This window comes from Mobula birostris, chromosome 8, assembly GCF_030028105.1.
Source record: "Mobula birostris isolate sMobBir1 chromosome 8, sMobBir1.hap1, whole genome shotgun sequence".
Taxonomy (NCBI): Eukaryota; Metazoa; Chordata; class Chondrichthyes; order Myliobatiformes; family Myliobatidae; genus Mobula; species Mobula birostris.
In genome coordinates, this window is record NC_092377.1 from 108,837,877 (window position 1) to 108,851,199 (window position 13,323).

The 13,323-nt window shown below is 40.8% G+C and overlaps 1 protein-coding gene across 1 annotated transcript; it reads left to right on the forward strand.

The window, feature by feature from the left end:
* The first annotated feature begins 1,188 nt into the window (after nt 1–1,188).
* Nucleotides 1,189–9,731, forward strand: LOC140201586 (uncharacterized). The gene is made up of 11 exons (XM_072265925.1): nt 1,189–1,312; nt 1,849–1,931; nt 2,985–3,062; nt 3,413–3,473; nt 4,319–4,456; nt 4,613–4,773; nt 5,355–5,516; nt 5,645–5,754; nt 6,472–6,661; nt 6,831–6,945; nt 8,110–9,731. The coding sequence occupies exons 2-11, from the start codon at nt 1,905–1,907 to the stop codon at nt 9,462–9,464; spliced, it is 2,397 nt and encodes a 798-aa protein (XP_072122026.1). The 5' UTR covers nt 1,189–1,312; nt 1,849–1,904; the 3' UTR covers nt 9,465–9,731.
* The last annotated feature ends 3,592 nt before the right edge of the window (nt 9,732–13,323 follow it).

Sequence of the window (13,323 nt, forward strand, 5' to 3'; positions counted from 1 at the left end):
ATGAAATAACAAAATAAAGAGTCCTTAAATTGGTTGTGGGACCATCTCAATGGATGGGCAAATGAGTGTAGTTATCCCCTTTTGTTCAAGAGCCTGATGGTTGAGGGGTAGTAACTGTTCTTGAACCTGGTGGAGCAAGTCCTGAGGCTCTTGGACCTTCTACCTGATGGCAGCAGCAAAAGGGTATGGCCTGGGTGGTGAGGAATTCTGATGATTGATGCTGCTTTCCTTCGACAGCGTTTCATGTAGTTGTGCTCAATGGTTGGGAGGGCTTTACCCGTGATGTACTGGGCTGAATCCACTGGGCTGACATCATCGATGATAGGGCTCTTCCCCATTAGTGTCCAGCTGCGCATCTCGATGCCATCCCAACCTTGGCATCTACTAGTTCCCATAGCAACCATCCAACCAGAAAGCCAAACACTCTGTGGTTTAAGATGGTGTCGAGAGTCATATGCAGATTAAATTGAGTGGAAGTGTTAGATTTCAACTGTTTACCAACACACTGGAACTCCATGCCTGAACCAGTTTCGTTGAAACTTTTAATTCCTCTTTTAAGATGTTCCTTAACTCAATTCTTTTAATAATCTGTACAGTTAAACCCATATGTTTGATAATATCAAGTTTACTTTAATAAAGTGTTATATTCTGTTGAAAGTTTAGCTACTCGGTTTCTCCCTTGGTTACTTTTCAGAGATATACAAAATTGGCAGCTGTTTTTGTAGGTCTCTGAATGGGGTTTGCACTCACAAATAACTATGTTAGAGCACCTGTGTTAAAATCACAACCACTTTATTTTGCAAATAATGCAACAGGGGCTATTCCCACTTCTTCAGGGAACTCCTGCTCAAGTTACAAGAGTGAAGTAAGGGGAAGGCTTTCAGAAATTCCCAGCCAGTCTTACTGAACCACCAGACAGTACAAGCCACTAAGTCCCCCCTGCCACTTCTCTCTCTCTCTCTGTAGTTACTTTTTTATTGGTTTACTGGTTAATAATAACTTGCTCTCAAGTGTACAGTACCATTACATCTCACTTTTTCCAGTCATCATAAGGGAGAATACCACAGGCTGCTGGCCTTATTTGGAAGGAGGAAGTTCACTTTCAGCTCCAGACTAGAGCAACATGCCGTGATGTAATTTCCGTTCTGAGTACAGTATTTCCACCTGCCTACAGCCCCTTTATATAGAGTGTGTGGTATCGGGCATGTGAACAGATTCTCTGTCTGCTGGATTTGTAGCTGTACAGTGATGGTGCTTGCTTCACCTGGAGTTTACCTGAAGTAAAGATACTGTGGCACAATAATCTCCACAGGTAAGCATACTTTTATTCAGTCACCTGCTACGTCAGGATTTGATAAATTACTACAATTAAAATCAAGAACACTGGCTAATTCTGGCAGTCTTGCCTGCCTTCAGATGACTTTATAATCCTGAGGTCACATAACATTCTGAGATCTTTGCCACATTCCCCTGTTTAATTTGCTCTTTAATTCCCTGGCTAGCTCTCTGTCCTCTGGGAACCTCTCCCCAGACCCACCTGCCTCTTTGCAACTTTCCACTCTAAAAATCCCTTGACTTAACTTGAATTTGATAATGTGATCGTGTCCAAGTGGTTAGCAAGTCACCAGCAGGAGCTAGTTTATCCTTGAACCCACTGGTCCTTTAGATTAGTAATTTCACTGCAGTGTACTTTCTTTGTGGTGAGGGTGTGAGGTAGCCTGAGTGTAGATAATGTAAAGGATTTGGATCGTGTGCATAGGACTGGCTTTTATTCTTGTGTGTCATCATTTGGATTGAAAGTAAACCCAGGGGGATTTTCAGTAACGGCTTTTCATTTCTTGTCTTTAGGCAACTCAAGAAGCTAACGAAAACCAGGGGCTAACTTTACCTTACGGATTGTATTAATGAAGGTTTTAAGTAACTCTGCTCTGGTAAGCTGGATTTTTGTTTTAATATCAGCTGATTGTTGTGTTGAATCAGACTGATTTTCAGCCTTAGGCACTGAATTATCAAACTGTAAATGTAATATGCTCTATTGACAACTATTGTACAAATGGTTTTGTATAAGCATATAGAAGAGTCACACAATGGAACGGAAAAAAGTAAAACCCAGTGGCCCATCTGAAAGATAATCCACTTATCTCTTAGGCTTTAAAATAACACTGTCTCCTTTCATGTTACAAAACCAATGGCTATCAGGGACTGCATGTTTCTAAGTAAGCCAATGTGAAATGACTTTGAAGTGAGTAACATTTATTAAGTGAGCCAAATAAATCCATTGTGCAACATCTGAGATTTAAAAATGCTCTTCCCCAGTATCATTTCTGACTCAAAGGACAGAAATTGAGTGCGTATGTGTGTATTTACATTGAGTTAGCCATTGCAGTGTATATCTGCATGACAGCATGGGGATATTAGGGGTATAACTGTATGAATATGAGAGAAGTTGTGTAAATGGGGGTTATTATATCATGATCTATGCAGATGGGAGAGGCTTACATCTGAACTAAAATAAAGGAAGTTCTAGGGGTAATCAGCAGGTGAAGCAACATCTGTAGAAAGAGAAATAGTTAATTTAAGGTCAATAGTCTTCCATAAGAATGTGAGAGTCATATTGATTTGTAAATTGGAGATTTAATTGAGTATTAAGTCTGTGCATGTGTGTATATGTATAGAAGTATGATAGTTTATATAAGCAACATTGTGCATGTGTTCCTGTGATTATATATGGACCACTAACAATTGATCTGAACAAGTAGAAATTGATGAGGTTATCCTATTTTTGTGTTATTTCTGGGGTTAGCACAAGCTGTGGGCCATGAGGAGCTTCCTGCATAAAGCAAAGCCAGCTGTAAGGTCAGAAGGGAGGTCTGAGGGGGTGGAAATGAAAGTGAAAATTTCTGCTTGCTATTTTGTAATTTCTGGATTTTTAGAGGTGTTTGAATGCACACTTACTCATGACAAAAATACTTCTGTTTTGACAGTCTAAAACACTAACCGTAACCAATATGGAACCACCTGGTGAGGTGGTGAAGACACTACCACAGGAGCCAGCAGAGCAGGTGGGTACCCCTGGAGTAAATATCTCGCAGTGGTCTTGTTACACACACATTTGCCTGTGATGATAGTTGATTGAATAAATGTTTACATGATTACTGTTTGCAGTGGGGTGGAGCAACATTAAAGGCATGTAACTGTATAATTCTAGATTTCATTGTTTTGATTATGTTTATTAAATGTTGATATGTGAAACTGAGATGAGCCAATGTAAATACAAGTAGTCATTGGAGTTAGCATTAAACTGTCCATTGTACCTCTGAGTGTGATAGTGATTAACCAAGTTCCCCTGGGATCAATGAAGTATGACTGTGACTATGACTAGTGTCTAACTGCACCTGCTTTGTATTGTTAGGGAGATGCCCAGAACCTGCAACTGGTGTTGTCAGACAGCAGTGACTTGCCTTGCCTGATTGGTGAGTTTGAAAGTAAACATGCACATGCTCCCGCCACGTGTGCCAGCCGGTTGTTTTGCTGAGACTCAGACACTTGGTCAACCACTCCTTTATGCTAACTGGCATCATATTAGAAAACAACATTTTTTTTATATCTATCAGTGAAGGTGGTTATTTGACTACTGGCTTTAGAGGCTGGTTGCAAACAAGCCTGCAGAGGAGTGATGCTTTTTCCTAATAGTACATAGCAGTGTACACCAGAGTTTCTGTTAGTCCACTTGCCGTTCGGATTTTACAACGGAGAACTATGGAAATACTTTATCCTTTTTTTAACCTGGGGGCTGTACTTTCCCCAATCACTTCCCTATGTACTTTCCCCATGAACTTTTTTTGCATGTGCTTTCACATGTATTTTCTGCACTTAATTTCACATCTATTTTTTCCCCTTTTACTTTCACATGTTCAGATGTCTGGGACTGTGGTCAAGATCCCCCTTTAGATGAAAGATTAATCGACTGTGTAAAATCAGCTCCTTGGTTCAAATAATGCACACTCCCATTTCAAATAGGAACTGAGCCAGTGTGCAATTTATAATGAAAAATCTTTTATTTGGATTTTTTTTTGTTATTTTTCAGTTTCTGTCTTAAGGAACAATGACAATTAGACAAAATTAGCTTATCAGTAGATTCCGTTTCTTAGAAATGCTGCCTTGATGTTCAGATTGGCATGTGTTAAACTGTGCACCAGCTAAGTAGATTGTACCACAGATTATTTCAAAATGCAGAAGCGGGCTGGAGGAAATACTAAAAAAAACTTGCTCTTTTAGGTTGTGGCATACATTCTAACCTCACATTTTGCACTTTTAGGTCAAGAGAACACATGTGGCATCAAGACAAGACAAGTGCACAAAGAACAGGCAAAGTGTGATCTATCACCGGGCAGCATGGAGAGAAAGCCTTTGAAACCATCAGAGAAATCCTTCTGTCAAGTCCAACAGTCACAAGGTAAAGTGAGATAAAGCCTTTGTTCTCATGGGGGTTGGAATAAAATTAATTGCTTTTGAATTCAACATTTTAATGGATAAGATTGTATCTTTTCTGTTATATTTCATTCATGGACAGCTACAAAGGATTTTCATCTTTTTTTCCCATTTGAAATAGATGCCAGATTGAAGCATAGCAAGAAGAGCAAAACAAAAGTATCATGGCCTTTCCACAAAAACTCGGGAAGCGAATCCACCTCTTCTCGGAATGATGGCCTCTTTGATCGACCTCTTAAAGACATCTGTCATCATCATGACATTCTCGCCAAACCAATCCTTGTAAGTGGATGTTATGTTTTGTAACTTCAAAACTTTAAACCAATTCAAGGGAAGACACGGGGGTCTGGGAATGCAGGTCTTACTTTGTGTTTACTTTAAGTGAGGGGCATACGTGATTGCCTGATGATGTATGTAGCCCATGTATTTATACATTTAACCCGTAATGAATTATTTAAATGAACAAGAATGCTTAAACAATTTTACTTAAATAGTACTTAAATATTAAATGCACATCAGTGGACTGTTGCAATCTCTTCCAATCTAATACAAAGTGCTGAAGCCCAGCCTACTAAAGACCAACCTGACTCACACTCTGGATGTATAGTCACTTGAAACGGTCCAGTAGACAAATTAAACTGACATATTAAAGGTAATGGTAATAGTGTGTAAACACATATAGCTCCTTTTAGGTTTACAGAAAGACATTAGTGGAATTGTTTCAAAGAATCACTTTTCTCCAAAGTGCAAATAAAATTTTAGAGATTAATATGACATTCACCAATCACACATCAAAACCTATTTTCCAAGTTAGCTATTTATTGTAGTAGTTAACCTTTCTCCTTGTGCTTTGTTTTCTCTAGGAGATGTTGATGGTCCTGTTCCAGAAAGGGCCCTCAACAGTCGGAATATTTCGCAAGTCAGCAAATTTAAAGGCCTGCAAGGAACTCGTTGGAAAATTAAATACAAGAAGAGAAGTGGCCTTGGAAGAGGAGCCTGTCATCCAGTTGGCTGCTATCTTCAAGGTAGAATAAATTGAAATTCAGTGCTCTAAAGAGGGATTGTAAGTCAGGGCATAACTGGGCAAATTAATTGAGTTATTTTTTTCCACACCTGTGGCCTCAATGGGTAATTCTAAATGTATGAAATGCAGGATTTCCTACGGAGAATCCCAGACAGCGTGTTGGTGACTGAGCTGTATGACAGCTGGATGGTGGCCATGGAGGAAAAGTCCCCTGAAGAAAGAGTTACAAAAATCAGACAGTGAGTATCCTGACGTGTGAGATCACCTTGGGTATTCTGACTTGCTCACCTTCCGTCGGTTGCTCAGGAGCCATGATTTTTCATTTATGTTCTTGCCGAGGGTAGGGGGCAGGGATGTGATGTGATGGCAAAATGCATCTCAACTCAAAGTCGAAAACGTGTTCAAAATCTCGGGTGCAACACATCCTTACAATAACTATAATGCTTCAGATTTTAATAATTGCCTAACTGATTGGCACCAAGTGAAATCGTGGCTTGAAATGGAATACAGATTGAAGAGATAGGTTAGAAAAATTATCGGCCTTGATAATATATAGACTGCTACACAACCACATGTTGTAAACCAGCATAGTTTTGAGCCTGCAAAGACAAACATCAAAACATTAGCCAGAATTTAAAATATTATCAGCACGAACAGCTACATGTAACGTATGTAAATAATCAAGTTACAAACACACAGCAGATAAAGCCATTCTGCATGTTAACTAGCTTTACAAATAAATAGATCCTCACTTTTCTACTCACTTTTTTCATGAAATACCAGATATTCTTAAAATTGTCATTGAGGTGATCTTGTTCAAAGCATCTCAAAGTCTACAGCTAGGATTTCCCAAGCAATGTATGGAGAAATTCAGTGTCTTGGAAGAAGTGTTGAATTGAGTAAAGAAGACTTCAAACCATAGCTAATGTTTGGGAACACCCTTTTATTTCTACTAGGCTTCTGGACAAACTTCCAAGGCACAACTGCCTCTTTCTTCGCTCTGTGTTTTGTATGCTGTACCACATCAATAAGCATTCTGAGGTGAACAAGATGGACGCCTACAATCTGGCTGTTTGCATTGGGCCTAATATGCTCTGGAGCAGCAAACCTCCACCTGATGAATTACAGAAAGAAGTAACTGCAAAGGTGAATATTTGTTACCTGCTACTGACCTGGTCAGTTTGTCTCCAGAAGAGCTGTTGTGTTGGCATTAAGAACTCTTGTGGTTACTGAGAAGGGGAATTGGAGGGCCTTAAATATTGGCCACTTATTCTGAATATTGACTCTGAAATGAGCAAATCCATTTTCATTTCAGGTTGTGGGTCTGATGCAGTTTCTGATCGAGAACTGTTGCCAAATATTTGGTGATGAGATACCTACAATTCTGGGCGAACCAGCACGGAGACAACCAGAAAGCATTGATAACTTTGGTACGTAGTACATGCTTATGCATCCTATTTTAAAAATGACTTGCATTTATACACTTCAGGACATCAAAACACTTTTCAAACACTGCTTTAAATCAAGGATAGTCACTAATGTGTATTAAACAAGCCTAACAGTCAGACATTACACAAAGAAAAAATAGTATTTTGCTTCCTAATTGATAAACGTCTGCCATTGGTCGGTGCTGAGAGAACATTTACATTCACGTTCAGACATCCACACTTGTTCAGCATCTCACTTCTTTTTCACATCATGGCATGTCTACTCGAATGTCAGACTAGATTGTACGCCCCAAGATTGAGGAAGGATTTCTGAACTCGTGATCATATATCATACGAATACAAGTTTAAAGGAGGCACAGTCAGAGTAGATAGAATGTCTTGATACTCGTAGCTTGGGTTTGAGTATTAAACTGAGAAGCAAGTGTTACCCAGTGCTTCAGGCTGATATATTATGCATACAAGGGAAGTTAGTTTTGCTGTATTACTGAAGCAATGTTACTTCCATGATGAAGACTCAATCAGATTTATTCGTTCATTCATTTGTTACATGCCGTATTGTGTGACGTGGTCCATTATGGTCTTTCCGTGACCATGATTGCTCTTGGCAAACTGTCCTCCAGAAGTGGTTTGCCATTGCCTTCTTCTAGGCAGTGTCTTTACAAGATGGGTGACCCCAGCCATTATCGATACTCTTCAGAGATTGCCTGCCTGCTGTCAGTGGTCACAAAACCAGGATTTGTGATGAGCACCGGTTGCTCATACAATCAGGGGGCTTAGCAAGTGCTACACCTTGCCCAAGGGTGACCTGCAGGCTAGCAGAGAGAAAGAGAGTCTTATACCTCCTTGGTAGAGCCGTATCTCCATTCTGCCACCCACCAATCAGATTACTACTGAGAAACGTTGCCAGGAGATCTCAAATGTTGTAAATGTGACCTTTTGGTTGCACACTTATGGTGAATGAACAGTCATGATAGTATTGAAAACAAAAGATGGTGGTAGGTAACCACGTTAATCCATAAAATATCACTGGAGTTTTCATCCTGTTGGGCAGTCTCTCAGTATCCCCAGTAGGGGCTGTGGCTTTTGAGGTGATCAATCAGAGCAGTTTTGGAACTGTGACTGAAGTGTTTATCATTTTATTTACAGACACGTCATCTTCTCTCCAAAATGACTCTGCCTATGACAGCACTGACCAGGATGACTGGAAAGAGGGAGAGAATGAAAAGAGGCGAAGAGCAAACTCCAGCTGTTATCCATTATCAAGGAGCCATGAAGGGTTGAGGTTGGCGAGAAAGCAGAGTTGTCAAACAGACATCAAGGCTGGAGTTGGTGCCACAACATCTTGCAGCAATGAATCAATAGATGGTAATAGCAGAGTATCGTTTAGTCCCAATGTGACAACTTGTCCACCTGGAGAGCTAAACTTGAGAGTAAACAGGCGCAGCTCTGAACCAATATTAGGCGTCACCTTTAACCCTAGGAATATCAGACAGCAGGAATTAGTTGCAAGGAGCCATGATGGTTGCTCATTTCCATTTGTCCTGGACTTTACTCACCAGCTAACGAGAAAGCAGGTGTCAGACGAAAGCTTTACAAGATGTGAGATTAGCAGCAGGAGGCCTAGCAACTTTAATGCTAGCTCACACTCCGAACTTTCCACAGCCTCCTCCTCAAAGGCTTCGTCAGTTTCATCATTAGCCAGCTCATGTTCAAACATGTCAGAGTGCTCAGTCTTTATCAATTCTCCACTTGTTTCCCCTGTCTGTACCAGTCAGGAGAGTGACATCTTTTCAGACCATACAACAAAACTTCAAACCATTTCGATGCAAGATCCAAACAGTTGTGCAAAGAGTGCAAAAGAGAAAGCTAAGAACCCCGTAAGGAAGACTTACAGCTGGGGGCCATCAAGGACACTTACAAACCCAGAGTCTTACAAGGAAAACACTCTGAGAGAAAACCTGCCAACCTGTCAGACTGTCCACGAGGACCAAGTTGATGACAATAACAATCCCAGGTCCAGGACTCGTATCTTGTCTGCTGATGAAGTATTTCAACGGGTGGACAGTAGAAGGCGTTGCAGCCCACCTTCTTATTCTGAAGCTATTGAAGAAAACAGTCCACCTATTGCTTCAATGAATGAAATGACAGTGCAAAACTTGAGAAGGCAGGTCCAGCTGAAAGAACACATGAGAGCTGGTTGCCGATCAGTCGCCGAAGAGAAAGTCAGACATTGTTCATTAGCAGAGGAGATGCTCCAGGATTCGCATCAAAATCAGACTGATCTTGATTCTTGTGATAAACCAACCACAGCTGCTAATCAATGCACAGCTCTGCACATTTGCTCTGAGAACATTTTGCCTCTCACAAGATGTGAAAGGGCACACCAGTACAGAGGGAGAGCTATGTCTGAATCTGCAGGCAGGAGCAAACATAAACTATGGTCCACTCAAGCCTTTGACGCCTTCAAAGAGTTGCAATATGCTAAAGAGTCTTATGTATAATATTTGCATGAACAATATTCCATATGATTAATATTGAGGAATCTCACTAGAACAGTCTAAAAAGCCAGAGACACAAAGTACTTCTGATGCTGGGATCTGGAACAATGCACAAGCTCCAGGATGAACTCACAGGGCCATGCTGCATCTGTGGAGGGAAATAGGCATTTTGGGTCAAGGTCTATCATTTGGACTGTCTCAGTTGTTGACATTATGATGCTCTTCTGTTATCAATGTATTTAGTCTAATGGAATAAAAAGCCACCATAGAATAACATGATCTCGGAGTCTCTCTGAATAGCTCACTGGGCTCTTGCCTTCGCACTTGTTTGTAAATATGGCTTGAATTCCAGGTGCTTGTACACTTATGTGCAGAGTGTCAAGTTAGCAAAGATGTTAGTGCATGTTTGTTCATACACGTCACAAATATACAGAGCAGGCAAACTCTGCCAACAATCCTTGATAGATTCCTTTGAGAAAACAAATCTAAGCAGTTCCTGTTCACTTATTCACTCTTTGGGGTGTAGGACTTGCAGCCAAGGCCAACTCTGACTGCTCATTCCTAATTGCCCTTTGAAAGGGGACGGTGAGTCATCTTTTTGAACCATTGAGTGGCAGTTCATTCACTACCTGCCACAGACCCAATCTGGTTAAACTTCCAAACTCAGTCAGCTGGGTCACTCGTGGTGCTAAGAAGTTGCTCTTGGTGATGGGCACACAAGTACTTTTTACACCTTTGCTACTTTCAGTACTTCTCCTGAGTTTTCTTCAACAAGTAGGGATGCTGAGTCATCAGTTGAGGATGGATGATATAGTAGTTATCAGGATGAGTTTAACTTGCTCATGCTGATATCATGAGAGTTCATTGGGTCTGAAGTCAATGCCTGGGAATTCTCATCTCTATACCACTGTAGCCCTACCTCCAGTGAATCTGTCCTTCTGTGGGACACAATATAAACAGCAATGAATTAGCACCCAGAGCCATCTAGGGCAGATAATTTCAGAGTTTAAACCATCAGTGGAATTTGTGGCAACAGGCGGTTGTTGTGGCCGAATCATTGGGTATATTTAAGGCAGAGGTCAACAGGTTCTTGATTAGTCAGGGCATGAAGGGATACCGGGAGAGAGAAGGCAGAAGACCGGGATCAAAAGAGAAATTGGATCAGCCATGATGAAATGGTGGAGCAGACTCAATGGGCCAAATGGCCTAATTCTGCTCCTATATCTTATGGTGTTATTTACACCAGGAAGTTTCTCCTTATGTTGATCCCAAATAGCTGAGATGATGCTCCTTGACTCTAGACTTTTCAGCCTGGAGAAGTGCCCGTCCTGCAAATCACTCTCAGATTTTTAATGTCAGTAGGAACCCCTCTCCTCCTCATTTTTTCAGACTAGTGAGCATTTATCAAACTTACACATTACTTCCAAAACAGTAATCAATTTAGTAAACTTAAAATATCTCCATCTCCTAGTCAGATCATTTTTAAGTTAAGAGACATGGGGCATATACTTTTCCAGCTCTGTTCTCAACATCAGAGCAAGGCAGTCTTACTTTTGTGCACTCTGAGTTGTACCATGTCAAATAAAGTTATTTTCTATGTATGCTAATATATTACTTCCACTCCTGGGAGTGCTTACTTTATGCTTTATATGGTAATTTATGAAATTTAGTTTAAGTACAGAAGGTACTACAACGTACATTACATGCTGCATGGAAATGTAGGTGCCACCTACACTTTTAAAATAATGGTGGTTGTCTGTGGTGCCTGACAATGAGAGGAAACCCATGTGGGGGAGTTTTTAAAGTGGAAAATCCATTGTACTGGGGCAGTTCCACCCTCTTGACCTCAGAGGTCCAGGTCCAGTGCTATAAACAAGTGCTGAAACCGGAGATCTTCCTTGGTTGCAGTGGATGACTATGATGTCTTCTATGCCTTGTCGTGCTCTTTGCTCTGCACAGAGCATTGCAGTACTGCCTTCCTGAGCATTGAATCTCACTGTGGATGTCATCAGCTCAGTCGCTAGGACGTGCATGTCCCCGTCTCACCGGGGTACGAGGCCGGCGGCTACTCTCACCCGCCTGCCGAAGCGGAGTACCGGGGTGTGGCCGCTGTCCCATGCAAACAGCTACCAGTGAGAGCTGAGTGGAGACCAAAGGTGAGTGAAATGCCCCGGAATGGACACGACATGCCCCTTCAACAGAGGTGTGACCCTCCCTGGACACCACATACACCCCACTCAAAACAGTATTGATAGATAGAAGCATGGAGTTGAAAGCAGCCTGAAATTCACTACTAGACAGGTATATGGAGGAATTTAAGGTGGGGGGTTATATGGGAGGCAGGGTTTGAGGGTTGGCACAACAATGTGGGTCGAAGGGCCTGTACTGTGCTGTACTGTTCTATGTTAATTTCAGAAGAACAACTTTTTGGCCATAAGGTCAAGAGAATGTTGAATATTTAACTAAAACTTTAGCGTCCAATTCTGTATGAGCTGTGAGGAGGAGTACACCTCTGAAAGATTTAATTGAAGGAAGACATTTAAGTTGCCAAAGATAATAGTAAACACAAACGATTCTGAAGATCCAGAGTACAGCTGTCCTCCTTCCCCTCCCCCCACCTTTTTATTCTGGTACCCTTCCCCTTCCTTTCCAGTCCTGAAGAAGGGTCTCGGCCCAAAATGTTGACTGTTTATTCATTTCCATAGATGCTGCTTGACCTGCTGAGTTCCTCCAGCATTTTGTGTGTGTTGCCTTGGATTTCCAGCATCTGCAGAATTTGTCACGTTTGTAACTCACACACAAAATGCTAGAGGAGCTCAGCAGGTCAGGCAACTTCAATGAAAAGGAATAAACAGTCGATGTTTCAGGCCAAGACCCTTTATCAGGTTGTGAAGGGCTTCCTTAAAACCAGATGAGAGAAGTTATAGTGGAAAATGAGAAATTTCACAACTGCTTTCTGCCTGTCTTCAAGGAAGAATATATAAAATCAGCCAGATGTACTAGAGAACTAAGGACCTAGTGAGACTGAGGAACAAAACTAAATCAGTGTAAACAATAGCATACTATTGAACTGCTGAGATGGAAACTGATACATCTCAAAGTCCTGATGATTTACGTCCTATAGTTTGGACACAAATGGCCATGGAGATAGTGGATGTTCTGCTTATTGTCTTCTCAAGTTGGGTGGATTCTGGAACTTTTCCTATGGATTGGGAGGTTGTAAATGTGACTGTGCTGTTTAAGAAGGAAGGAGAAAGAAAACAGAACTACCAACCTGTTAGTGCAATATCAGTTGGTGGGAAAATATTAAAATCTATAATGAAGGTTGTTTAAACAGAATACCTTGAAAAGTATTATAGAATTGAACAGAGACAACATCAATGTATCAAAGGAAAATAAAGCTTGATTAATCTGCTTAATCTCTTTGAGAATGTGACTCTTAGAATAGATAAAGGGAACCACAACGTACATACATTTTCTTGAGGCTTTTAGAAGTTAAGTCAACAAGTTTATAGTACACAAAGCTGAGGGTACTGTACTGACATGGATTGAGAACTTGTTAACAAAGAGAAAAGTGTCTTCTATTCTTTCTCAGAGAGGCAGGTTGTGACATGTAGAATCTATGCTTGGGCCCTTGCTAGTCACAAATTAGACAACAATTTGGCTGAATGGATCAAATATCATATTTTCTAATTTGCCAGTGATATAAAACTAGGTGGGATTGTAAGTGTAGAGAAATATCAAGAGAACATAGACAAGCTAAGTAATTGGATGAGAACATAGGAGATTGATTACAACGTAGAAAAAAAAACACTTTCGTGAACGAAGAAGAGGAATATTTTTAATAGTCTAGTTTGAGAAA